Source organism: Manacus vitellinus, unplaced genomic scaffold (assembly GCF_001715985.3).
Source record: "Manacus vitellinus isolate BGI_N305 unplaced genomic scaffold, ASM171598v3 scaffold_41_pilon, whole genome shotgun sequence".
Classification (NCBI taxonomy): Eukaryota; Metazoa; Chordata; class Aves; order Passeriformes; family Pipridae; genus Manacus; species Manacus vitellinus.
In genome coordinates this window covers 1,776,195-1,803,634 of record NW_021940545.1, presented here as the reverse complement: position 1 = coordinate 1,803,634, position 27,440 = coordinate 1,776,195, and the positions used below count along the sequence as shown (strand labels likewise).

Sequence of the window (27,440 nt, the reverse complement as noted above, 5' to 3'; positions counted from 1 at the left end):
GTTGCTGATGGTCAGTGTGGAGATGACCCCCTCGTCCGTGCTGACCGTCTCCACCGTGTAGCGCCCGGAGGTCCCGGATTCCAGGACGTTCTCCTTCCAGGACCAAGCCTGCCAAGCGAGAGAGGGGTGAGCCCGGGGCAGCCCGGGGTGTGCCAGGCACCCGCCGTGCCCCGGGGGGATACTCACAATCCGGTCTGGTGGGGGAGTGCTGCGGATGAAACACTTGATCTGCCCCTTCTGGCCGTGCAGGGCGTGCTGGGTCTGGGTGCTGGAGATGATGGGGGGCCCTGTGGAGAGAGGAGAGGGCTGCTGGTACCCCGTGGGGACTGCTGGGGATGGGGGTGTTAGTGGAGCTACAGAGGGACGTCGGGGTCCAGCTTTGAGGGTCAGGGGTGGAGCAACAGCTCCATCACCTCCTGTGATGGAGAAGGACATTGAGTGGGGGCTTTGGGCTCTGCTGGGTTTCTGCAAAGCCCCCACAGATCCCCGGGATCCCCCATCTCTGCTCCCCCATTCCTGGTGTAAATCACCCTGTCCCCTTCTCCTCGGTGGACATGGCCCCTGAGAAAGGCTGTTTGCTCCAGAAGCAAAGCAGGATCCCATCCCACCTGGTTCCTCTTCTGTGCTCTCCCAGATTCCATAGGCAACCATCCCCAGGGGTTTCAGGAAGTGTTAGGAGGGCAGAGGAGGCACAGCTGGTACATTCAGGGCACCCTCAGTGACCTGCACTCAGCCTGCCCAATGTGGTGGAGAGGTTTCTGCTGGGAAAACCTTGTCCCCCATTCGGATTTCTGAGCAATACGAGGCCAAACACCACCTGAGCCAGTTTGGGATGGGAAATGTCCTTGTCCTGCTTTGGTGACATCCTGGGATTAGGGGAAAAGGGGTGGGATTAGGGGATCATGGCTTGGTGGGATCGGAGCGTCCCTCACTCTCCAACAGCCCTGCAGGGGAGACCCCAAGGGAGCAACACAAGAGCTGGGATCCTAATTGCTGTTTGATAACCTCCTTAATTAAAGCAGATTTGCATTTCCATGAGTGGCTTGCTGCTGGCAGAAGAGAAAACAGCACCAAGCTGGGCTGCAGGGCAGGGAGAGGGCCCAGGCAGGGGCTGGCACATCTGCCCCTGCCCCAGCTCAGGAATTTTGGGTGTTCATTCCGGGTTGTTACTCCTGGTTTGGGGTCTGTCTCTGGGTTTCTCAGAAAATACAGCCTTGTGGATTTTCCCCCATTCTTTCCCCACGGACTTTTCCCATTTTCCTGACCTGGAACCGATGTGTTCCTTTAAGAAGTCTCAAGGGTTTGAGGTAAAGTGGGGACAAATATTCACCTGGGTATTCCTGACTGATTCTCATTCCAATCACCCATTTACGAATTTCCAGAATGCACAAAAATGTACCAAAACACCAAATCCTTCCCTCTGGTGCCTTCACAGATACAGTTGCCTGCTGGAATCATCCCAGTAACCCTTTCCTGCAGCAAACTTGCACACTCCCCCCACACTTCCTGCTGAGACACAGCCCTGTCCCTCCTTCCCTACGCTGTTCCGAGGGGAGATGGATGGAAAATGAGCTCAGTGAAGCACAATTCACTGACCAGGGACCACAGTTCTGGCAGCTCAGGAAATTACTGCTGGAAGGGAGCTGCTGTCAACATCAGGAATAGCAGGAGCTGGACATGAAGGTCCGGACTTGTTTTGATGGAATGGGCACAGCTGTATGTCAGGGGAAACTTTTGTGCCCCTTTTGATCGAAGAAGACAAAAAAATCCGCCACACTTTGTTATGTTTTTCTGCCTAAATGCTCAAGATGTTAGTCAAGGCATGATCCCAAGGTGTGAATTCTCCTTTATCCATCGCTGACAGCCCAGCTTTCCCAAAGGTCTCAGTGGGGGTGGGTTGAATCCTTGCTTTGCCTCGTGGTCATCAGGCATCAGATCCTGTGGTCAGTGATGCTCTTGCTCATGTGATGGTCCCAAAGCCATTAAAGATCTTGCTTCTATAGGCGAGAGCAGTGATGGGATCTGAAGGCCAGGCCTAAATAATAATAATCAAAAGAACCATCTCCTTTCCATTTCAATGGTTGTATGTTACTTCTGAATTCTGGAAGTGCTCCAAGACTGGGTGACGCTAGAGAAAAATGGCTTAATAATCATTAAAAGGATCATTTTCCCCAAGGCGAGTGGATTTTAAATGGCACAAATGCCAATGGCTTCGGGTTTTATTATTGCTTCAGGAGTTCAGAGTCGAAGGCTTATCATCATGATAATAGTGGATGACTAAAGACCATTTGTGAGATGAACATGCCTGGAAATAATAGCACCAAGTCGCAGCCTCTTCGCGTTCGCGGCCGGCGTTTGATTCTCCACCAGGCTCTGGCTCCTTATGAAAGCTGCCAGTCTCCAGCCTGGCATTCAGCACCGAGTGTGAGACAGCCCACAGGCAGGGAAAAGGCTCTAAGCAATGTTGCTATGGATATAAATGATGGAGCTATTGGGGGAGGTTATTTTTAGCGCGTCGGTCCCGATTTATTTGCGCGGTCCTGGCGCCTGGCACAAAAGAGGAGGCTGGAGCAGGAGCCTTCAGGAATGAAAGGATGGCCTTAGCTCCAGTCTGCTTGAGTCCATCTGAACCTTGTTTCCTGCAGAAGCACAGAATGGTTTGGCAGAAGGGTTTGGTTTAACTCCTTGTTTCCTGCAGAAGCCCTGGGCTGGCTGGCTGGTGCTGCCCAGTATTGCAAAGCACCATCACAGAATGGTTTGTGTTGGAAGAGACTTTAAAGCCAATCTCATTCCACCCCCCTGCCACAGACAGGGACACCTTTCACTAGCCCAGGTTGCTCCAAAGTTGCCCAACCTGGCCTTGGACACTTGCAGGGATGGGGCAGCCACAGCTTCTCTGGGCAACCTCTGCCAGGGCCTCCCCACCCTCACAGCCAAGAATTCCTTCCCAGTATCCCATCTAACCCTGCCCTCTGGCAGTGGGAAGCCATTCCCTGTGTCCTGTCCCTCCATCCCTTGTCCCAAGTCCCTCTCCAGCTCTCCTGGAGCCCCTTTAGGCCCTGGAAGGGGCTCTCAGGTCCCCCTGGAGCCTTCTGCTCTCCATGTGAACCTCCCCAGCTTTCCCAGCCTGGCTCCAGAGCAGAGGGGCTCCAGCCTTTGGAGCATCTCCGTGGCCTCCTCTGGACTTGCTCCAGCAGCTCCACATCCCATGTCCTCACACCAGGACATGCTCCTGCCCAAGCAGGGTGGCAGGTCAGCCCTGCCCTGCTCCCAGCTCTTGGGCATGCTCAGCTTCCTTGTTGGGGTGAATCCTGGGCAAATTACATCCTGGATTAGCCACCTGGAATTGTCCAGCCCTTCTGACAAACCTCTTCTTGCAGGGCAAGGTGGGCAGGGTTGGTGTCCCTGCTCAGCAGCCCGGGCAGACAGACTGTACTGCTGGGGATCTGTCCATGAAGGGATCCTGGGGGGCTTCTCCTGCCAGGCTGGGAGCTGTGACCAGGCTGGGAGCTGTGACCAGGCTGGGTGCAGTCAGGAGCATCGAGAGGCTTTGCTGTAAATCCAGCTGCTGCTGATTTATGATGGCACCACGTTCCTCCCTTCCCTCGTGCCTCTGCTGCTCCAGCCCTGCCAAATGCTGCCGCTTTGCATAATCCTCCTTCCCACTAACCAGACTCTGAATCCTATCTGCCTCCTGCAGGCTGGTGGCCTTGGCTCTGCCATGGGGATGGGCTGCTCTGTACCCACAGACCTGTGTGGGGAGGGCAGGGGGATGTTCTCCCACCTCAGCATCGTAGTGCCACGATTTCAGATAATTTTGGGAGTGGATGGGCTGGTGCAGGTGGGGCTGCAGGCTCAGACTGGGTCGGATGATCCCTCAGTCGGGGTCTCTGTGCTCTGGGGGAAGGATCAGCCCCTCCAAAGCCCATGTGCCCTACTCAGGGTCTGTGCAGCCAGCCCAGAACAGACACTTGTAAATGCCTAATTTTCCTGTGACGAATCCCAGCCCACGGAGAGAGGCACCAAGACAATTGTATCACCCTCTGGATTTAAAAGCACTTCAAAATATGAGGCATTCAACTTCCCTCTCGAATTACAGCAGAACAGGCTTCCAGCAGAATTCATTAGCTGGATTAGACACACTGAGCTGTGCTCTGGAGCTGGAACTCTGCTCCAGCTGCAGGACAGGCTGCCAAGCCCCGATGTCTGCTGATGTCACACTTGGGGATGCTGCTCTGGAGCTTGATTCTCCTCACTTGGGGGGCCAGGACACCATCCTGAGCTGGAGGTGATGGGATGTCCCGACACTGTCACCTTTGGGGTGCACCAAAGCAGCACATCCTGTGGGATGGGATGCTGCAGGCAGTCGGTTCCTGGGAGCTGAGCAGTGAACCCCACTCCTGGATTTCATTTGCTCCTCCTCAGCTCTGCCAGGTGGGAGCTGCAAAGCTCTGGGGAGCAGCTTTTCCCTGCCGAAGGCTCCGAATTCCCGGAGCCTGCAGAACCCTCTGCTCTGCATTCAAGGCATCCGTGTGCCTGGTAGGTGTCAGGGAAGGAGCAGGTTCTTTGTTTGTGCTAATTTGTTGCTTTGTTTTCCATGAGCTCATTTAATTGTAATTAAAGCCCAGCAGCCGCCGGGGAAGGAGGATTCAGGCGCCGAGGAGCTGAGTCGGAGACAGGGAGTGGTTGGTTTCCAGTCCCCTGCTGTGTTGCCCTTGGCTTCCCTTTGTAGGATTATAGAATCCTGGAATGGTTTGGGTGGGAAGTGACCTTTAAAAGTCATCCAGTCCAACCCCCCTGCTGTGAGCAGGGACATCTTCAAGTAGATCAGGTTGCTCAGAGCCCTGTCCAGCCTATCTTTGAATGTTTCCAGGTTGGGGCATCCACCCATCTGCATTACCTGCGTTTAAAATGAAGGCTTGTTGCTGCCTGGGCTGCCTTCTGCTTGTTTCCTTCTCTTATGACAGTGAGTGGGGACTGAAACCTGCTGGTTTGTCATGCAGGTGAGAGAAAAAGCAAAATTCTGCCTCTGTTTACACCATTTGCAGCACACCCAGCTCTGAAATTTGTTAGCAGCAGCTGCAGAGTCCTGGCCAGGGCATCATTAAACTCCAGAGCTCTGGGTGTGGGTCTGGGGCACATCCTGACACCGTGGTGGGTGAGTCCCAAGCAGCCGTGGACGTATCCTCACAAGTATCCTCCCAGGAATCCTCCCAGATATCCTCCTAGGGATGCTCACAGGTATTCTCACGGGGATCCTCCCAGGAATCCTCCCAGATATCCTCCCAGGGATGCTCACAGGTATTCTCACAGGGATCCTCACAGGAATCCTCACAGGGATCCTCACAGGTTCACAGGAATCCTCACAGGAATCCTCAGGGGGATCTTCACAGGAATCCTCACAGGTATCCTCACAGGAATTCTCATGGGAATCCTCATGTGGGTTGGAGAGTTATTAGGCTGCTGTTCTCAGCTCCAGGCTCAATTCCCAGCTCTCCAGCTGTACAACAGAGACAACAGTGCTCTCCGACCTTGCGAGGGTTTTGCAAGATTAATCTATTAAAGATTTAAAGATGCCAGCTCCCAGCTACTCAATAAACCCCTGTTGGTAATAAGGAACCACGTGGGGCTGAGCTAACCTTGGGGTTTTTTTTTGCTTTAACTCGTGAATCTCCGGGAGAATAAAGAAAAAATCCACTCTGCTCCTATTGTCCTCCCTCCCTGGTCCAACTGGGGGTGGGATTTCCCCCGAAAGGAAATCTCTGAGGGGGTATTTTGGCAGCAGGAGGACAGGGGGAGGGCACTGGTGATGGGGAGCAGGAGGTACCGTTGACGGTGAGCGTCACCTCCCGCTCGCCCGCGCCCACCCGCGGCACCACGGCCCGGCACACGTATTTCCCGGCGTCTTCCTGGCGCACCGACTTCAGGGTCAGCTTGTTCTCATTGCTCAGGACCTGCAAGAGAGGAGGGGGGTGCTTTTCAGAAGTTACAAGAGACCTGAGTCACGAGAAACGTGTGTTACCAGCTCCAGAGCCCAAAGTCTGACGTGGCACAGAAACATCACTGACTGCCCTTGGCCAAGGAATAAAGAAGCACCACAGGGGTTTTTTTTTGGTTTTGGAATTATAAATCCTGTTCCTATTCATCTGAGTTTTTACAAACTCCAGTTTTGCAAGAAGTTCTCAAACTACAAGAGAAAAATATTGGTGGCTGCAGTGACAGAAAAACCTTGGAGAGAATCACACTTGTGTCTCCACATTCGCGGGTGCAGGGGAGGCTGCCGGGATTGGCTCGGGGATTTCGAGCCCAGAAGTGGTGGGAGAGGTGGCAGACGCCTGGGAATTGTGTCTGGACAGCCAGGGAAATCTCAGCTGGCTTTGGCAAGCCCCCCTGTAGACTGGCTGCAATGTGTCTGCTCTCCCCCTGCCCCCACTGTGCAATGAGCAGCTTTATTAAACCTGGAAAATCGCAGCAGCCCAGGGACCGGCTGAGGGTCTCAGCAGGATCCTGGCACTGCTGGTATTTAAAAAAACATGGCAGGTCTAAAACAAGGAGTGGAATGCCTGGGAGAAAACTCCCGCAGTTGCCCTTGGCTCTCTCCCCAGGGCTCTGCAGGCCACAGCCCATCACCTCTCTTGCCTCCAGTGCCCACCGGGCCAGGTGAGCCCCTGGCTCTGCTGGTTGCTGCTCCCACAGCTGATGCCTTCAGGAATTAGTGCTGATGTGGTGGTTGGACAGGGATCTTGATCTCCCTGGAGCAAGAAGGTGGGGGTCTCAGTCCTAACCTGGCACGAGGCAGAGGCACAGAGTGTCAGATCCCTTTTAAACCCTCTGTTTTAGCAGGGATTCCAGAGTTATCCACACAAACACCTGCGTATTCTGGGCCTCACCCTCCCTCTGGTCTCTGATTTGCCTCCTTGTGGGAAAAGAGGAAGAAAGAAGGCAGTCTTGTGAGACATCAGCCTGGATCTGGAAGCAGAGGGGCTGGGAAACAAACAGCCTTGATCCCACATCCCACTGGGATGGTTGGGTGCTGATGGCTTTGCAAAGCAGCATCCCCTGCCAGCATCCCTCTGGGAAGATGAAGGCAGCTCTGCTGACCAGTATAAGCATCTTCACTGGGTTAAAGGAGCTGGAGGGTCTATCCTGAGCCCTGAGATCAGAGAATCATGGAATGGTTTATATTGGAAGGGCTCATCTCATTCCAACCCCTACCATCAGCAGGGACACCTTCCACTAGCCCAGGTTGCTCCAAGCCCTGTCCAACCTGGCCTTGGACACTTCCAGGGATCCAGAGGCAGCCTCAGCTTCTCTGGACAACCTGTGCCAGGGCCTCCCCACCCTCACAGCCAGGAATTCCTTCCCAATATCCCATCTAGCCCTGCCCTCTGGCAGTGGTCTCTCCCTGTGTCCTGTCCCTCCATCTCTTGTCCCAATTCCCTCTCCAGCTTTCTTGGAGCCCCTTTAGGCCCTGGAAGGGGCTCTGAGGTCTCCCAGAACCTTCTCTTCTTGAGGCTGAACCCCCCCAGCTCTCCCAGCCTGGCTTCAGCCTTCAGAGCATCTCCCTGCTCTTCCCTGGACCTGTTCTAACAGGTTCACATCTTTCCTGTGCTGAGGACCCCAGAGCTGGAAGGGCAGCTCTGCAGGTGGGGTCTCATGAGGGCAGAGTAGAGGGGCAGAATCCCCTCCTTGCCCTGCTCCAAGATGTTCCAAGCTGGCAGGACTCACTTGGAGGGAGCCAGATAAAACAGGAGAAGGTGGCTGTGCCTTGGCACTGCTGGGCAGTGAAGGCAAGGGCTGGTGAGTGGCCGGGGCTGGAGCACAGGGCTGAGGCAGCCCTTGTTCCCACTGTGCCTGGCTCCTTGCAGCCCCTCTGCACGTTCCAGCGGCCTTGAGGACACAGGACAGCTGCCTGCGAGGTGAGAGCCTTGCCTGCAATGATGACAACCCAGAGAAACAACAACAGCAGCTGTGGGATAGGAAAACACCCAGGGATTACTGACCCACCGGGGTTCCTCGGCTGATTCCAGCCACTGGCTCTCCCAAGTCTGTAATTACTTCCCAGGAGATGGCCCTCACCAGGGTCATTATGGCTGTGAACAAACAGCCCAGCAGTTGATGTCTCAATGCCCTGGAGCCCCAGGGAGTAGAGGGGAGGAGGGTGGCAGCCCCTCCTGACTCCATAGGGGTCCAGCCCTGAGCTGTGTGTGGCAGCACTGCCTCATCCACTCCAGGACACACCTGCCCAGGGGAAGCTGAAAGGTGCTTTTCAAACCCAAACCTGCCTGTGCCTCCGGATGGGTTTCACATCTCAGCCCTCCCTTAGCTTCTCCCGGGGGTTTTGCTCAGCCCTCCTTGTCTGTGAAGAGGGATCAGAGCATGTCCCACCTCCCTGGGCCGACTGAGCCGTGATGACGATTGGCAAAGCTCCGTGTGCTTTTCAGGACAAGAGAGATGTGGAGAAGGCTGCTGGGACAGATCCAGGCTCCCCTGACTCAAACAGGCTCCAGCCCACAGCAGGGGAGAGCCAGGGTGGATGCACTAGGATGTGAGCTCCCAAATCTGGGAGCCAGAAAGGACTGTCCCAGGAAGGACCATCCCAGGAAGGACCATCATAAAAAGGACCATCTCAAGAAGGACCGTGACAAAAAGGACCATCCCAGGAAAGTCCATCCCAGAAAGGACCATTCCAGAAAGGACCATCCCAGGAAGGTCCATCCCAGAAGGAGCTGCCTGCAGGTGAATTGCAGAACCACTGCCCATCAGCGAGATGTTAAGCACTGCTCTGGTCAGGGTTCAACCCTTATGCCCATCATCATGGGCATCAGTTCTCTCTTGGGACTCCTTGGCATTAGGAGGAGCCACATTCATCCAGCCAGGAGCTCCCAGAGCACTTGTTCTGCCCCATGGGAAGCATCCCACAGCACCCCCTGCCCCGAGCATGCCCCCCCTCCCCACAGCAGTTCTTACCACGCCCGAGCCTCGCTTCATCCAGACGATGGTGAGGGAGGGGTTCCCAGTCCAGGCACAGTTGAAGACGGCGTCCGAGCCCAGGTCCACCAGGAGGGACTGTGGTTCTGTCGCCATCCTGGGCCCAACTGCACAGAGGAGCCCGGGGTTACTGCCAGTGCTGGGCTGTGCCAGCCAGAGCCCTCCCACCAGAGAGCTCAGGGGGTGCTGCTGCAGCCTCAGAGGGACCAGCTCCCCTGGGACCACCCCATGAGCTCATAAGGAAATCGGGGGTCCCACCACTGGAGCATTTACAAAGTCTGAGCAGCAGGAGAGCCCAGCAAGTCCTGGTCACCCTGGACACGTCAGACCGAGCCATGTCCCCTTCTGATTGATTGGGCAGCTCTGCTCACCCTGGGAATCTGGACTCAGGGTACTCACAGTACACATCCACGGTCCTGCTGATGTTTGTGCTGCCCAGGGCGTTGGTGACCTCGCAGGAGACGGGCTCAAAGAAGAAGGTGTGGTCCACAATGGTTTCATAGAAGTCACCAGAGGCTTCCTTTATAACCTGGCCTTTTTTCGCCCACCTGTTGGAGCAAACAGAGCATCACCGTGGTGCTGCTGTCGTGTGTCTCCTGTCATCTCCATGTGTGCACAGGTTGTAGAGCTGGGGGCAGCACAGCCCCTTGACTTTAGGAGGGACATGTATGTGTCCTCAGCACCATCCCCTGCCCTGGGGATGTAGGGATGTGGGGATTACAGCTGCAGGTTTTGGAGAGGGGCCACCAAAGCGACGTGTACCTGTATCCCCACTGAGACCTTTGGGAATGCACCTCACTCCTTAGAACTGTGAAAACCTCAGTGATGGGAGGGATGGGACATGGAAGGTCTCTGCTGGTGGGGAACCACAGTCCCTGAACACTTGACAACAACATCCTTCCACATCAAACCCACTAAAAACCTTTTCAGCTGCCCCCCACTTTTAACCTTTTCTTTTATTTTTTTTTCCCCAGTCAAAGAGAACTTTATCCCTTTAAGGCAGCTGAAATAACATTCCCCCGAAAAGCCAAGCTGGCATTTGCAACACTGCGACTTGCAAATTGTCTTGGAGAACAAGCTGTCAACTCAGCACTTGAATTAAGCCGCTGTTTGCCAAACAATGAGCAAATGTGACCTAATGGGGCACCATCTGGCAACCTGCCACTCGGGAACGGGTGGGAAAGGCAGGAGATGCTGTCAGGCAGTGTGAAAATCCAACCACTCTTTGGGGGAAGGGAAAGAAAGCCTGGGAAAAACCATATAATAATCCCCCCCCAAAAAAACAAGTGATAGGTAAATTGGAGGAGACAGGGTTTGCCTGAGGAATCTCTGCCCTGTTGTCTTGGAGCTGCCCTCCTCTGGTTGTGCTGGATGGGTTGGGAAAGATGCCCCACTGGGAGATGGGCTCTGGAGAGAGGCAGGAGCCACGGAGGCTGCTTCCCATGTGGGGTCCATGGGGTGGTTTTGGGAAGGCTGATCCCTCAAGGTGAAAGGCACCTGCTCTCGGTCCTCCCACGGGTCTCCTGCTGCTCTCTGCTCACTCCCGTAGCTCTGCTGGGTCCCCACTGCTTCAGTGCTGCCCCAAGGCACCAAGGACGACTGGAGCTGCAGGGAGCTCCTGCCGAGGCTCTGCAGGCACAGAGGTGCCTCGGCGGGGCTGGAGCGAGAGTGAAATGCTGGTCCGTGGCAGGCGGAGAACACCCGGAGTGCTGCCAGAGCCTCAAGCACCTGTTAATGTGCCCCTCAGTGACTCCTGCCAGCTCCGAACAGCCTCGCCCCCCGATGACACGGCGTTCTGGGATCTGTTCGTGGGCAGATGGAAGTGATTTGTATGCACTGACCTGCCCTCACATTCCATTTATCTTTGCACCTCTAACAGATGCTGACTGGCCACTTCAGCTTCCCTCCCCTCCCCTGCTCCTCCCCGGCCTCCCCCTTCAGTAATTAATCAGGAGATGCCGGTTTTATTTCTAGGGCTGCGCTCCGTGTCTTAATGAGGGAGGTTCCCTATGGAAAAAACCAGCACAAGCGACGCCCTCCAGGTGCTGCTCCAGAGGTCTGAGAGGTCGGTGGTGCTTTGGTGACGCCTTTCTCCTCCCAGAGGGAACTGCAGCCCGAGCCAAGCGGCTTGCAAGGGGTCAGCCAGCAGGGCTGATCTCAGCGTCCCGCTTCCCTGCCTCCCGACGGGATCTGCCCTGCCCCGCTGCCCCCCTGCCGCAGGAACGCTGCTGCCCATCGGGGAGAGCATCTGCCAGCGCTGCAGCAGCAGCTTCTTCCTCGGGGATGGGGCAGGAGAGGGATGGAGGGACCTGACAGAGCTCTGAGATTTTGTCCCTGAAGCTTTGCACGGCTTGTGGGATGGAGAGGACACACGTTCTCATCATCTCCTGTTTGGTTTGCTGGTCACAAAGGCCTGAATCCACGTTTCAGGAACTTCTGATGAATGAAAGCAAGGAAGGAGGGAAGGTAGAATGCTCGAGGGACAGTGAAATTCCAACTAGTGAACACCATAATGCCTTGTGCTCTTTGCCAGGAACATTTCTGCTCCTTAAAGTCCTTTTACAACTTTGTCCCCATAGAGGCTCCCAGCCTCTGAAGGGTCTTGTTCTGCTCCTCAGGTGCTCGAGGGAGACATCAGGTACATGAGGCCATTTCCTTGCAGTGTTCAATGGGATGAGATGCAGCCCCAAACCTTTGGGAGAATCCAGAGCTTCACTTGTGCCGGGCACTTCCCTGGTAATTTGCACAAATCCAGCTTCCCTGCTCTGCAAAGGACAAGGAGGAGGCTTCAAGATAAGGATAAAGTGACTCGTGGGCTCTCTGGGTCATGTCCTTGCACCTGCCTGCAGCTCCTCCTCCCAGCAGAGACGTGGAGGGCACCGGGAATTGGGACCAGCCGGAGCAGGTGGATTTGAGCCGGGCAGACTTCAGCTGAGATCTTCCTGGGTGTTGCAAAACTGAGGCCGAGGTTTCCAAGAGCTATTTGCCACTGCAGCTGCCTGGGAAAACACCCCCCAACAGCCGTGGCACGGTGCTTTATGGCTGGTTCCAAACCCATCGCTTCCGCAAAACTGGATTTCCCGAGCGCGGAGATGTGTCACAAACGGCAATTTTTCGTGCTTCAGCAGAGATCAAGGTTCTTGCTCCCGTTTTCCAAGGCTTAACACGGCTAAATCAATGTGGCTGAACGAGCAGTATAGATCTTTTATAATGTCAAATTGGTTTTTAATAACAGCAGCTGATAACCCTGTTGTAAAGCTTCCAGCGATGGGCTCGTGGACGGCCAGAGGGCAACTTACTCAGGGTTTTAACGAGCCCATAACGTGTCCTACTCACCTATTAACCCTTCAGTAATTATTTATAAACAGAATCTGAATAAAAGAGGGCAGAGGAGATGGGAGGACGTTCCAGCAGCCCCATCCATCACCTCCTGGCTCTACATGATTTCTTCCTCACGTCTCCCGGGCCGTGTTGCACCAAGCCTGGCTCCCAGCCAGCGCTCCTTGTCCACCCTGGAGAGCAGGGACTCCTTTCATTTATATTGTTCCCTTGAAGGTATTTATGGATTGCAAACATGCCTCCCAGGGTCTTTTCCAGGCTATATAAATTTACCTCCTTTACTCTCTCCCCGTATCACTTGGCTGCAAAGTGACCTGTCCCTGTTTGCTGCTGGTTTTTTTCCTGAGCCAGACCCTCCCTGCAGGGACAGGTCTGGGCAGGGTGGGCTCCTCCTGCCCCAGGAGAGGGGTGAGGGTGTGTCTGTGGGGATCCTGCCCACAGGACCTGTTCCTGTCACTCCCTGGGCAACCTGTGCCAGGGCCTCACCACCCTCACAGCCAAGAATTCCTTCCCAATATCCCACCTAATCCTGCCCTTTGGCAGTGGGAAGCCATTCCCTGTGTCCTGTCCTTCCAGGACTTTGTCCAAAGGCTCTCCAGCTCTCTTGGAGCCCCTTTAGGCACTGGAAGGGGTTCTAAGGTCTCTCTGGAGCCTTCCCTTTTTAGGCTGAACCCCCCCAGCACTCCCAGCCTGTCCCCATAACAGAGATGTGCACATTTTCCCCTCTTCCTTTCTCTTCACCAAGCACCATCTCAGCCTGTTTTCCCAGATGGGCATTTCTTCCCCTCTTGGCTGAGTTTCATTTTGTTATTTCCTTTCCCCTCTTTCTAACGTGCCTTTGTTTTCCTCTGGCCTCTCTGAGGGAGTACCTGGTGCCTCCCAATTCAGTATCTTCTGCAAATTGAACCTGCTCGGGTGATGGAGGAAAACAAATTTCAACCGGGAAAGAGATATTTTGATCCAAGTTTCAAAGGGGTTATTACAGACAGCACTGAAAAGCTGGTGATTAAAGAATGAACAAAAAATAGAATACCTACTCTGAAGAGGAAGGGAGGGACTTTTCTAAGGAGACATTCTTCAGGGAAATAGCATTTTTCTGACTCCATCGATCGCTTCCCAGCTAAGAGTACATTCAAGCAAACAAGGATGGACAGTTTGGGATTTGTCAGCTCCCAAGCAACGCCTGGGTTTTGTTTTGGTTTTCATTTGTCAATGTTTCTTCCTCTTCTGCTCTGGTTTCCAAAGGAAACCTGCCAAAACCCGGGATGATGCGCCCGTGCTGCCTCCCAGGCTCTCAGTGGGCTGGTCTGCCAGGTCTCCTTCTGCACAAGGGGTTTTACCCAGCAGCTCCATCCCTTTTTTTCCCCAGAACCCTGTTTCTGGCTGGGCTTCCAGGCTGGTGGAGCCCACGAAGAGCTCACCACAGTCAGAACAAGAGCACAACAAGCCCTACAGAGCGTGGGTCCCTGGAGGAGCGTCACCAACGTGCATCATCCTCCTGAGCACTGCCCCAGCTCAGCCTGGCAAATACATCCCTCTGGCTCTGCCACACAGGCTTGGAATTCTTCAACACACAGCCAGCCTGAACAAGGTACTGACTTCCCAGCCCTGGGAAGGCTGTAGAGCTGAACAAAGTCTTCTTTAGAAAGGTCTTCATCGGGCCATGGCTCCTCCCAGAAGCAGCACAGGAACTACTGGAGGGCAACACGGGGTTGCTGGGGCTCTCTGGACTCTGCACAAATCCATCCTACAGACCCACAAGGAGGATTTTGGGAGCTGCCAGCAGGGGGTTTACTCCTTGAACCAGCACTCCGGTGGTGTTTTAAGCCGGGGAAGTGGAGTGTGTCGTCGTTTTTAATTAACAATTCAAAATAAAGTGGTCGCTTGCCATATAAATTGTGTTTACTAGGAATTACTTAAAATGGATAAATATTTTCTTGGACGCATTTTAATTGCTTAATAAAAGTACCAAGAACACCCACAAATACCTTAAATAAATGCATGGCTCGGGGAATGAATTAATTAACATTTCATTCCTGGGAACGGCCATTAATTGCCAGCAATTGCTCGGAGAATGGGTTTTTTTGCTTTACTGCCACAGCAGTACCTTCAGTTCCCAGTGTGTGATGTGACAGTCCCCTCCCATCCCCACGTGTGCCAGCTGCCAGTGGGGTGCTGTGGGCACCACCCCGCTTTCCCCCTGGCATCCCCCGTGGATGGAGCTGATGGTGTTTTGTGGGTGAGGCGCTGGCATCTCTCGGAGGCCCGAGGTGGGCAGGGACAGTGGGTGGCTCATGCTGGCATCTGCAGTGAGTGACAGGCTCGTGAGAGTGATGGAGCGAGGAGCAGAGCCCGGGCGGTGTCACACCCTCCCCCCGCGCGGCCCCGGCGTGATGCATCGCCCAAATTATTTCTTTATTAAGGGTAAATTTTCATAATGGTGATGTATGGGGTTATTCCTCTCCTCCTGCCTGCTCCCTCCCTAATGAAGACGTGTGGGCCCTGCGTGTGGCTCCTCGGTGGCACGGCTGCCACCCCCCCCCCGTGTTCATTTATCAGCAGTGCAGGCAAGAGGTGATCTCTCCACCACCCACATTACAAGGCTGGGCCTTCCAGCTCGGGTTGAATGGAGTCCAGGAGGGCAGAGCCCTGAGCAGAGCCCTGAGCAGAGCCCTGAGCAGCCTGGCTGATGGCTGGCTGGCCCTCGAGCACAGGGGCTGGGATGATCACAGAGCCATCGAATAGTTGGGGTTGGAAAGGGCCTCTCAGATCACAGAGTCCAATGCTAACCCAGCACTGCCAAGGCCACCACTAAACCATGTCCCTAAGCAGCATATCCATACATTTTTTAACACTTCCAGGGATGGTGACTCCACCACTGCCCTGGGAAGCCTGTGACAGTTACTGGCAACACTTTCCATGAAGACATTTTCCTTAATATCCAATCTAAACCTACCCTGGTGCAACTTAAGGCCTTTTCCTCTCATCCTGTCCCTTGTTCCCTGGAGCAGAGCCCACACCCCCCCGGCTCCCCCCTCCTGTCAGAGGGTTGGAGAGAGTGAAAGGTCCCCCCTGAGCCTCCTTTTCTCCAGGCTGGGACCCCCCAGCTCCTTCAGCTGCTCCTGCTGCTCCAGACCCTTTCCCAGTTCCATTCCCTTCTCTGGACACACTCCAGCCCTTCACTGTTGTTTTTTGTAGTGAGAGGCCCAAAATTGGACACAGGATTTGAGACGTGGTCCTGACTGTGCTGACAAGAGGGGGAGAAAGCATTTGGAAAGGTATTTCCTTGCATGTGGCACCCACGGTACTCAAGGAAAGGCTTCCAAGCCTCCAGCTCCCATCCTGATAAACCTCCAACTACACACAGCAGTGATGACCTCTTCCCAAACCTCTCCATCTCCATGTGGGCCCCGTGGCTGCACCACGAAGTCAACACCGTGTCCTAAACGTGGACACGCCGCAGCTCGGAGCAGAGATGCCAACTTTGCTCATCTCCTCATGCCTGTTTTTTTTCCCATGTGGCTTTCTTCAGAAACAAATAAACAGGAAAGATTGCAACCTTTTCCCAAATTCCAGACTCATATCCCTGACAAGGACATGTTTGGTGCCTGATTGCGCTCGCCGCGATTCACCAGTTGCTGCTACTGGGGTTGGGTTGTGTTTAAACACTCTGGGGTTTTGATGATTAATAATAACACCTTGCTGTGCAGGGGAAAACTCTGGCTTGATTTCCCATCTCATCTTGGCTCCAGCTTTCCCCCTCCTGCCAAGCCAGGAGGCTGGGATGAGCCTGATTGCTCATCAGCTGCAGACTTCAGGGCGGCGCCCGGGTTTTGCATCTCCTCCTTGCCATCCCGTGGGAGGGAAAATCAGTGAGGGGCTATTGGAGCTCCCCAAATCACGCCTGAAGATGTTCAGTGAGAGTTCAGCTCTGTGGAGAACATTGGGTATGGGAGCAGAGACGAGCAGGGACACCCCGGGGTCAGTCCCGTGCTGCCTGAGGCACGGGAGCCTGGAAGAACTGGGGAGAGGAGGTTTCTCTCTGCCAGATGACACAATTAAAGCCATGTCACTGCTCCAGCCGGCACCATCCCTGGCTCATTTTTGGTGAGAAACCAATCAAAACAGTCTTTCTCTTAGCACAGTGATTGAAACAAATTGGCCACAGAGGCGGCGAGGGAGAAGTAAACAAAGCTGTTAAACTTGTCACTGCCTCGACTGATCAACCGTGGTGGATAGCTGGGGCTGGCTGATGAGCCGTGCACATCATCAGTGGCCTGATGCCACCCACAGGGCCCCTGGACCTGGCACCTCCTGGGGGATGCAGCCGGTGCTGTGCCAAGCTCTGTGTGTGCCAGAGGCACGAGGAGGCCTTGGAGCCCAGGGGTGGCTTGGCTGGAGGATGGTGAGGAATAAAACCTGCCCAGTGCACGTGCATCCCGTGCTGGAGCACGTGCCTGGCACTGGCAGACCACAGACACCGGGTTTAGCAGCAGGGAGGGGTTGGCCAAAGCCCGTCCCACCGTGTCCCTCTGGGTCCTTCCCTGCTCATCCCTCCTGTGATAAATAAATAACTGTGACTCGTGAAACAAACGGGTGATTGCATCAAAATAAAACAAACGGATTGTAAAACTTAATTACACCCCCAGAAAGAAATAAAACAGACCCTTAGAAGGTCAAGAGGCCCTAAACCTCCCTACTATCCTAAAAATAAAATATGGTTTTTTTAGGCACCTGTTCATCCAAGAATGCATGAATTATGACTGGTTGTAGAGATAACCCTTTAGCTTTAGCTGTAAGAAAACCCGTATATTAAATACTTAGCAAAAACCTGTAGAATGTATATGTATATGATATAATTAATATGCATGAAGTAGCTAAGATAAATACTAAATGTACCCTGTAGTATGTGTGCAGATTTGGGAAACTGGTCCCCATCTCTGTCACCCAGCCAGCTGCTTGCTTTTTCCATATAATAAACTATTATTCAAAAACTTATAGAAACTCGAGGCTTTGTTTATCACACTCCCCTGGAAGGAAACCGGAGAGGCGCTGCTGGAAAAGCTATTACTGTTTCAAAAGGGAAGCATCAAACTTCATGGACTGGGTGATTCCTTCTGCAAATCGAGCTGTTTTCTTGACAGATCAAAACAAAATGCAGACACTTTAGATGTGGCACTGTTTTAATCCCGCTGTTTAAAATCCCCCCTCCTCCTCCACCCCCTCACGGGAGAGGGCTGGGCACCAATCCTGTCCCCATTAATCCCTCTTTGGCACTTCTCTTACCACTACGGATGTTTTCCTGCCCCTCTCCTTTCACAAATTCACCTCCTTTTGCAGTAACTCCTCTTCCCTCCAAGGAGAGGATTTAAGACTTAAGAATCCATGGCCCCAGAGTCGTGGCACCATATGAAAACTGCGCTTTTCCCCTCCAAGTTAAGTTGCTAATATTAAATCCTTGATTTTTCTATATGCAGAGAAAGTTTAAAACCATTCAGGCTACAACAGCCAGCTGCCAAAACTGCTTATCCTGGGGAAATATTGGGGATGTGAGTCACCTCCCCAGTCCTGGATGAGCTTGGAGGTGTCACCTCTCCTGGGGGGATTTTACCCCCTTGGCAGTGATGCTGCATTTCACTTCTCCTGCCTACATCGTCTTGACTTATCCTGCCACACAATAGACATGACTAATAGCTTAACTATTATTTTGGGTAATCCAATTTCATCACGTGGTTTGTGTTTCCTCAAATCGTTTAACAGGATTAATCCTTTCCGGGGTCTTCCTGCCCCACTCCACCCCCGTAGCAGGATGTCTTTAGCCAGATTTATGGATGCTGGCATGTCAAGGAGCTAATTCTTCTCTGTGTTTATCCTCCTCAGTGCAAAGTGAATCTCAGTGCTGTGAAGCTGCTCAAACTTGCCTTTCCCTCCACTCCAGCTCTTATTTCCCCCCCCTGCTTGTGGCTTTGCAACTTTACACCTCGACGTGCCAACTCCTTTGGGCTTGGCAGGAAGGAGACAGGGCTGAAGGGAGACAGAAAACCCCAGGGCTTCACTGACATAAGAAATCTGCTGCTGGGGGATCTCGAAGGTGGTGCTGGGCTGGGACCTCATGTTTCAGATCACTGGAGCTACCAAATCCACACTTTTCAGGGCAGAAATGGTGGGCACAGCGGGCAGGAGTGCCTCCTGCCTTCCTGCACGTGGGATTCATGCGTGGCCAGAGAGCTGTTGGGTATCTGGGGCTTTTCAAAGGGTTTTTTCTTTCTTGGCTGGCTTCTAAAGCTCCTCCAAGGTTTTGACCTGGGCTTGTTTGGGATGTTTTCAAGGGCTTTATGCTTTGATCTCTGTAGTGTGAGAGGGTTTGACCTCGTGCTGGCCTGGAGAGTGGAGACAGACCTTGGGCCAGGTCTACATCAACTCTTCAAGGATGGTGACCAACCTTGGGTATGCCAAACTGCCAGTGATGCCTTGGACCACCAAAAATGGTGCCCACTATCCCGAGCCAACTCCCCCTGAGTTTCCAGTCCCAGCTCCAAGCAAACCCACCGAGTACCCCTAAAAGCCCTTTTGTTCCCCACAACAGGTGCTGTTCCCATCCCATTGCTCAGGCTCCTTCCTTAGGCTCTACCTATCTGACACATCCCCAGGCTGGTGTGAAGGCACAGCTCCTTCTCTGGCAGGTTCCCTGGCTGGTCCTGCCAGAACAGTTAATTACTCAGGGCTGAAGTGTGTCTGGATCAAACAATTCACATTGGGATTATCAATGGAGGCAGCTGTGCCCGGAGGTGGCACCCTGGGTGAGAGAGGCTGGGTCCTCATTTTTTGGGAATCTTCTCACAGAAGATGCCAAGGGCAGGGATAAGGAACATGGGCTCCCTCTGACTGAACTGTGGGTGACTTGGGGATCTGGCAGGTCATAAGGAGGATAAATAAACCTCCAGAAGCGTGTTCCCTCTGTGTGCTAACACACAGGCAGCTTACAGGGGAAGTAGAATCAAGTCTCGAGTTCACCAAAAGGTCTGTTCATCTGTTCAGTGTGAAATTCATCCACGGAATCACAGAATTGTTCAGCTTGGAAAAGACCTCCAAGATGATCAAGCCCAACCATTCCCTCAGCACTGCCTAAACCATCACTAAATGTTGTCCCCAAGTGCCACATCTACATGACTTCTAGACCCCTTCAGGGATGGGGACTCCCACCACTGCCCTGGGCAGCCTGTGCCAAGACAATCCTCTTGGGGAAGAAATTGTTCCTAATATTCAATATAAATTTCCTCTGGCATAACCTGAGGCCATTTGTTCTTGTCCTATTGCTTGTTAGTTGAGACAAGAAACCACCCCCCACCTGGCTTCACTCTCCTGTCAGGGAGTTGGAGAGAGCAACAAGGTCTACCCTGAGCCTCCTTTTCTCCAGGTGAAGCAACCCCAGCTCCCTCAGCCATCTATCAATTCAACCATCCATCCATCCCCAAAATTATGCTCAGGTCACTCCTCTTGGCAAACCCTCTTGAATGCCCTTCGACACCCTGGCCCAACACTGCCCCCTTTTCAGCCCTGTCATGGGAAAACAATCCAACCTGGCTGCCTCAATCTATCCACTTCTCTATAAAGCAGCAAGAAACAGCATTTAAAAAAAAAAAAAGACAGCTCCAGAAGTAACAGCCACAAAGTCCTTCATTACCCACTTCAGTAGCAAAGTGGAGCCAGGCAATAAGTGTTGGTTGATGCTTTACAAAACAACCATCTAATCCAGAGACAACATCCTGCCTTTTCCCTTTGCTTTAATATTTGCCAGCAGCTTCCAGAGAGGCACAGGAACCCGAGAATACCTTTGAGACCTGAAGGGAACAGAGTTACTCCATGATCTGTTGCTGGACGAGACCAGGGTCCCTTTGGGGTCTCTCTGGGATGGGCTGTGCAAGGGTAGGTGCTGTTTATCCCAAACAAACACGCCAAGATAACTCTGTGCCAGGTGGAGAGGAAGCTCAGGGTGCACAGCACGTCTTCACCATGGCTACCACAGCCCCCAGGTTTGTGGAGGGAAGGCTCCTGTGCCCCAGCTCAGCTTGTGCCGGCTTTTTCCTTGCTTCCCCTTGACCTGCTGTTTCCTGACGAACCCAGCCTCACTTCCCAGCTGTGTGACATTTACTCAGGCTCAGCAGTGGATCCACATTCCAGCAGCATACACATGGTGGGATGAGCCCTCTGACTGCCAGTGTCCAGTCATGTGTACTGGGGAATAACCAGTGTTCCTGGAGGGCCAGTGAGACCCAGTGGGTTTATTGTTGGACACCAGCATCCCCTGGGTTTTTCCATGTTCCTGCCATGCCTGTTGGCCCTCATTTTGCAGCTATCCCAACAGCTCTTTTAGGCAGGGAGATTTCCAAGGGTGGCACTGGGGGAATTAGTCAAATGAACAGTAACTGGTGCTGCCTGCAAGCACCAAATCACCACTGGGTTACTGGGGCAGACACGGTCACAGGGAGAGAAGTAGATGCCAACAACTTCACCCTCCCTTTAACACCCTTCCAGCCCCTGAAAGCTGCCATAAAGGACCAAAGAAGTGAAATCCTTTAGGAAAGTGCCTGCAGGGCTGAGGTGGGTGTCACTTCTGTCCCCACCCCTGCCCTCCTTGCTTCATCCCTGCTCCATCCTTCACACCTCACTTGTCCCTGGTCACATTCCCCCCATTCTGGCACAAAACCAGAAAAACCTCAAACAGAGCTGAAGGCCTCTTAAATCAATGTCTTTCCCCACTCAGAAGCTGTAAGAGGATTCATTATTTATATGGCAGAAACACAAAAGCTTAGCATATTTTAAGCTGTCTGAAATGACTTCAAGGCAACTCTTCCCCTGTCTTCTTTTTTTTAACAAAACACATTGAGATGTCTCTGAACTGAGCGGCAGGAGGAAACTCTTTTTCTTCCAAAAGAGAAAATAATATGTGTGGATTGAGGGAGAGAAAGAAAAAAACCCAGTGATTTAGCTTGGGATCACCAAGGAATGCCCATCAGGGGATGTTCCCTGTGAGGTGTTGGCATAATCCTTGGACAGACTCCTGACGTGGCACGGAGGTTATGGAAGTGGGAGAGGTGAAGGAGGTACCTTTGCTACTTCATAAGCACACCCAGCTGTATCCTTCAGAGGCAGCAGGAGAGGAGGTGCTGGGTGTCTTTTCCCCCCTCTTTCTCCCCTTTTTTACATTTTCAATTTAGTCACAGCATCTCTAATTTCCTTAGATCTGAAGCCACCTCGTGAGACTGGAAGGGAACGATACAGAAGAAAGATGAGGGGGGAAAAAAAGGCCAGTAATCTTGTAAAAGTCAGTTTTGAAAAATCAATTTTCTTGTGTGACAAGATTTGCTTAAGGCTTTTCGTTCTGTGAAATCAGCCCATCATCCTGCGGGAACGCACGAAGGAAGTGGCAAGTGTGGTTTGGAATAACTCAGATTAAAGACTGCTAAATTAGGCTGGAAAAGCTGCCACCTCTCCTTGCAAAGGGAGAGGAGATCTGGCCAGAGGAGGCAATGATGCTCCTTCCCAGCCACATTCCCAGGCTCCAGGAAGGAGCTCCAGGGAGGTTTCTTGAAGGAGAGGTGATTGACAAGGCTGGGAAAACACAACCACAGCTCCAAAGCTTTCGGTAGCACCAAGAGATTTGGGTGCAAAGTTTGCTGGAAATGAGATGCTTTAGAGACAGGTTCCAACGCTTGGAAACTGAGCAGAGTTTGGAATACTCAGGATACTCCTGGGATGTCGGTGATTCCGGCTGGGATGGTGATGGCCACCACTGTGGGGCACCCCATGTTTCAGTGAGCCCTCCTGAAACACGGCTGCAAACCCCTCTGGCAGGGGCTCCATCCAGCCTGGGTCTGGACTGTAAACTCCATCCAGCCTGGGTTAGGACTGGCAGCTCCATCCAGCCTGGGTTAGGACTGGCAGCTCCATCCAGCCTGGGTTAGGACTGGCAGCTCCATCCAGCCTGGGTTTGGACTGTGAGCTCCATCCAGCCTGGGTTTGGACTGTAAGCTCCATCCAGCCTGGGTTAGGACTGGCAGCTCCATCCAGCCTGGGTTTGGACTGGCAGCTCCCTCCAGCCTGGGTTTGGACTGTAAACTCCATCCAGCCTGGGTTTGGACTGTAAACTCCATCCAGCCTGGGTTAGGACTGGCAGCTCCCTCCAGCCTGGGTTAGGACTGGCAGCTCCATCCAGCCTGGGTTTGGACTGGCAGCTCCCTCCAGCCTGGGTTAGGACTGGCAGCTCCATCCAGCCTGGGTTTGGACTGGCAGCTCCATCACTCCGTTGTTTGGTACCTTTAATCATCTCCACGTCAGGCACGGTGCTCACCAGTACAAAGCATTCTCCTTCCCCCCCCTGTTCCCCCTTCCCAGCCATCAGACTCTCTCCTCTACATTCTCTCCTAATTAGTTCGAGCTGGCTCCGAACATCTCCCACCCGCTTGTTCCCATTACCTTGACAAGCCAGGGAACAAGACAAATCTCCCTGTCCTCACACCTCCATGAGCGAGGGAGGCTCTTCCAACCCTGCCTTCCCAGCCTCACCTGGAGCTGTGTGCCTTGGCAGAGCACCCCCCCCTTCCCAGCTGCAGGGATAGTTGTGCCTTTTATTTTATTTTATTTTATTTCCTTTTTTTACAGCCTGTCTCTCCCTCTCCACCTGCCACCCAGCCAAGCTCCTCTCCCTGTCACAGGGAGCTGGCAGATGGGGCTGATGCATCACGAAGGAGATCTGAAGAATTCATTTCCCGTTAGTTTTTTTTTTTTCTTTCCCCAGCTTTCATTTTCACTTCAGAGCAAAGGTCCAGTTGTCTGGGAGGAAGCTACAAAGACAAACCCAGGCAGGAAAACAGAGATAGTCAGGAAAAATGTTACAGTGCCGATAACTTGAGACCTCGGTGTGCTTTGCATTCATTTCAACTCCCGCTTTAGCTGCATTTTGCTATGTCTATAAATTAGATTTATTCTGTTACTGCTGTGAAATGCCTGCAGGCCCCTTCCCTGTGCCGGCTTCTCTTCCCTCCCTTGCCGAGCTGGGCTGTGGGAGGCAGCAGGAGAGGTGACAGCCCTGCAGAGGGACAACATATGGACACACAGCGTCCTGCCGCTGGACAGACGGCGGCCTCGGCCTTCCGAGGAGGAGGGAGCAGATGGGAGCAGGGGGGAGGAAGGCAACAAAAACTGCACACTGGCATAAATGAGACCTTTCCCAAGCTAGACTGAAGGAGGGAGCTGGTTTGGGGGGGAGAAGGTCCAAAGCCTGCCAAGGAATGGCAGCAAAACCAAAGTGACCGTTCCACTCGAAGATGCTGAGATGCTTCTCCCCTGGACCAGACATCTGGTGAGCTGCTCTCCACGTCACCTCCCAGGCAGAGGGGACCCCTGAGGCTCTGCAGGACCATGCAGGGCTGCCCCAGGTTGTAGAATCACAGAATGGTTTGGGTTGGAAGGGACCTTGGAGCTCATCTCATTCTAACCCCCTGCCATGGGCAGGGGCACTAGACCAGGTTGCTCCAAGCTCTGTCCAACTTGGCCTTGAAAGGGTCCCTGTCTCTCCAGAGGGGACATCCAGGTGTGTTTTTCCCTGTGAGTTTGGCACTGAGCATGATGCACATGGGGGAACGTGCCCACATGCCCACGGATTTCACACCATGTCTGCAGCCACTGGCCCCTCCATGGCCTGTTTCAAACCCTTGGCAACACCTATTAAATATTACCAGAGGTGTGACTGTAATTTAATTAAATATTGCAGATCCCCCTTCCTTGGCAGAGACTCCCAAAAATTGGCCAGCTGGGTCGTGGTCATGGCGATCAAAGCTCTGGGGAATGTTTGGCGTGAGGGGATGGTCACTTTTATTCTGGGCCTTTCATTAAGGGCAGAAAAAAACAAGCAGCATAAAAACACACCAGCTCCCAGGAGGCACTTTCCAAAGCCATCTGAATTGCATATTAAAGCATATTCAGGTTTTACAGTGCCAGAAGAGGGAAACCAGCCACTGCTGTGGCTTGGCTGGAGGCAGTGCCAGGCGTGCCCATTAAATGCATCATTTGCCACTTCTCCCTCAAAAGTTGCCAATGAAATCATTGCCCCAGATCTCTGCATCAGCTTCCCACGATCCAATAAACCCTCCTGGCCTTTACAGCCTACGGATCTGTGAACATATTCAGCTAAATGGACGAGGCAGGGACGGCTGTGGTGTCGTGGAACAGCGTTAAACTCCTGACACGCCTTTCCCTGGCCTTTAACCCGGGAACAGGGATGCTGTGCACATCCAGAGGCCCAACTGACCCATGGAGAGCCAGCTGGAAGAGAGGCATCTTGCTCCCAGTGCCCAGGGTGATCTCTCCTGGCAGCAGGAAACAATTCCCACGGCTCTTGCTTCCCTAAGACCCAAACTGCTCAGCTCTGTAGATGTGGCCTCATCCTGGTCAGATGAAACGGGGTGCACCCATCTGTCAGCTTAGCTATCCTCACTGCCCGCAGGCAGGTTGAGCTCACTTTCACTTTTATCCTGCCTCAGATGTATCCCTGGGGGCATCCCTCTGGCATGGGGACCCCGTCTGAACAGGTCTGATCCCTGAGGAGCGAGCAGGAGGAATTAGGGATGGGAATCCCTACAAACCAGTGATTTGGGACGAGAGGAAATGGCCTCACGTTGCACCTGGGGAGCTTTAGGTTGGATGTTAGGAAACATTTCTTCATTTCTTCCCTGAAAGGGCTGTCCAGCCCTGGCACAGCTGCCCAGGGCAGTGGTGGAGACACCATCCCTGGAGGGATTTAAAAGCCATGTGGATGTGGCACTTGGAGACAGGGGTCAGTGGTGGCTTTGGCAGTGCTGAGGGAATGGTTGGACTAAATGATCTTAGAGGGCTTTTCCAACCCACACAATTCTGTGATTCCTCAACTTGCTGACCTTCATTCTGGGCTTCCCCCTCTGCTGTAACCACTCACCCAGGGCAGGGGCTGTCTCTTCACTCTTCCCTTGGGGATTGTTTTGGAAAAGCTGGGTTTGTGTGTTGAGCCCATGGCTGACTGACGATGGATGTGCTCCTGGCAATAAGTTGGTCCATCCAGCCACGTTTCCCGGGGCAGTGAAAGAGCAACGATTCCACCAAGCCAAGCAAGGGCTGCCCAGCTGCTCATTCCCTCTTCCATTCCCCGGGCTCTCACAGGTCTGTGCTGCTCCTCCACCCAGTGTCACCCTCACACTCTCATTCCCTGGCTCTTTGCCACACACCAAAGCAATGCTGAGCCACGAGGGAGCAGGTTCAAGTGCCTGAGCAAACTTCCAAGGCGTTCCCAGCAGGACATGGGGCACGTGCTCTTGGGGGACTCGACTCCTCCGTGGCCGCCTGAGGCGTCTCATGAATAAATCTGGTGAATGCAGGTCCCCAGAGGGGCTCAGAGGATAAAGAGCAGCAATGCCCTGTGGAGTCTGAACTTCTCCTATGGGTTTGTTCAAACAAAGTGTGGGAATGTATCTCCATGGAATGAATGCCTCCGAGATGCACAGTGCGTGGCAGGCAGGCCAAGGCACAGCTGATGCATATCGTGATTTACTGCTTCTCTTCTCACAGCCTGTCCACATCAGGTGCAATTTTTCCATATCTACCTGAACCCCAACAAATCTGCCACTTTCTCCCCCAAGACCAGCAGCCAAAACACTCCCAGACCTGCCCCTGGGAATGACATGTGATCCTTGGAGACACCAGATCTACCAAAGGCACTTGGGCTCCTCATCCACATGTTTGGGAAATGCCCACCCCGCATCCCACCCAGAGCCAGGGCCCTGTGGAGCAGGGTGGAAGGACAGGAGCAGGGATCTCTTTCTGGCTGCTGTCCCTTTGTTTTCCCTGTGCAGAGCCAGAGGGAAGCCAGGACACTGCCTCCCACCAGGTGCGTTCAAGCCCCAAACGCCTCTAAAGAAAACCTTGTTAAGAAGCAGTTGAGTCTGGATTAATATTTGATGAGCGACAGTGTGCTGCTGGCTCACAGATAAAACAGTATTTACCAAACAAGGGCTTTCCTGCAGACTGGAGCCCACTGAGTGAGCAAACAAACAATGCTCCAGGGTGAGCCACGCTGTGCCTCGACATGGTGGTGAGGGCAGGGGGTGCTGGGGCTGGCTCTGAGCTCTGCCCCAGCATGACCAGCCACCCCTAAGCCCTGACCTGCAGCTGCTGCTCACCAAGCTGGTTGGTGCAGGAAGATTTGGGCAGGTGGTGCCCTTGGCTTCAGCCCAACCTAAGGGCAGGTGGAGCTTACTGGGACCTCACACGGTACAATCCCGCTTCTCCTGCAGGATGGGGAGGAAGCGCTGCAGCACCATCCCTGACAAACAAGTGCCCTCCAGCTCCTGCTGATCTCTGCTCCTGCTGCAGCATCAGCTGGACCTTCTGCCACGTCCCACACTGTTATGGGGGGCTGGGTGTGTTCACAGCTGCCGTGCTCAGCACCTTGCAGCAGCTGGGAGGGATCGCTCCCTTTTCCCGGCTGTGTCAGTCCCACACCTTGTTTTGTGAGCAAAGTGGTCCCCAGAACTGCAGCTGGTGCTGGAGAGTGGCTCCAAACGTCCCCCTACCAACCCCTACAAAGATAACATTATTTGCAAAGGTCTGCACTGGCCCCGGGGGCGAGAGCACTGTGTGGATGCACAAAATGAGATATGTATCACTGCCCTGCCTGCACCAGCTCCCCATCACTCCGCAAAAATAATCATCAGCCGAGGAGCCCGAAAGGCTGAGGGACTCTGCCTCCTGCAATATTAAACCTTCCCATTTTCTGCTGCCACTTTAAAGATTCTCTTTCTTACCGCGAGTGATAAATAATAACAGCAAAAAAAAACCCCCACCCCACAGACACACAACAGACATCAAAAGCCACGAGCAGATTGGCAAATGGAGAGATCTGAGGGGAGCCAAGAGGGGGCTGGTTGGGAGTCGGTTACGTGCCCCGTTCTTCTGTTTGCTTCATTAATTTTCCCCCGCATCGAGGTGGCAGAGCCAGCGACAGCTAAGTTCTCCTCCTCTCTCCTGAGAGTGCTTGCCAAAAAGAAACCCGTAAAATTCCCGAATTCCCGCCCCCCATC

General features: G+C 53.4%; 1 protein-coding gene across 1 annotated transcript in view; it reads right to left on the bottom strand.

Annotated features, from left to right (window-relative positions):
* Positions 1–27,440, bottom strand: part of KIRREL3 (kirre like nephrin family adhesion molecule 3) — a 359,934-nt gene that overhangs the window by 13,580 nt on the left and 318,914 nt on the right. Inside the window, exons 8-12 of the mRNA XM_029962045.1 lie at positions 9,391–9,539; positions 8,971–9,098; positions 5,828–5,954; positions 187–287; positions 6–108 (exon numbers count right to left, since the gene is read on the bottom strand). Of these exons, the coding sequence (XP_029817905.1) occupies positions 6–108; positions 187–287; positions 5,828–5,954; positions 8,971–9,098; positions 9,391–9,539 (608 nt within the window). The remainder of the gene's footprint in view (positions 1–5; positions 109–186; positions 288–5,827; positions 5,955–8,970; positions 9,099–9,390; positions 9,540–27,440) is intronic.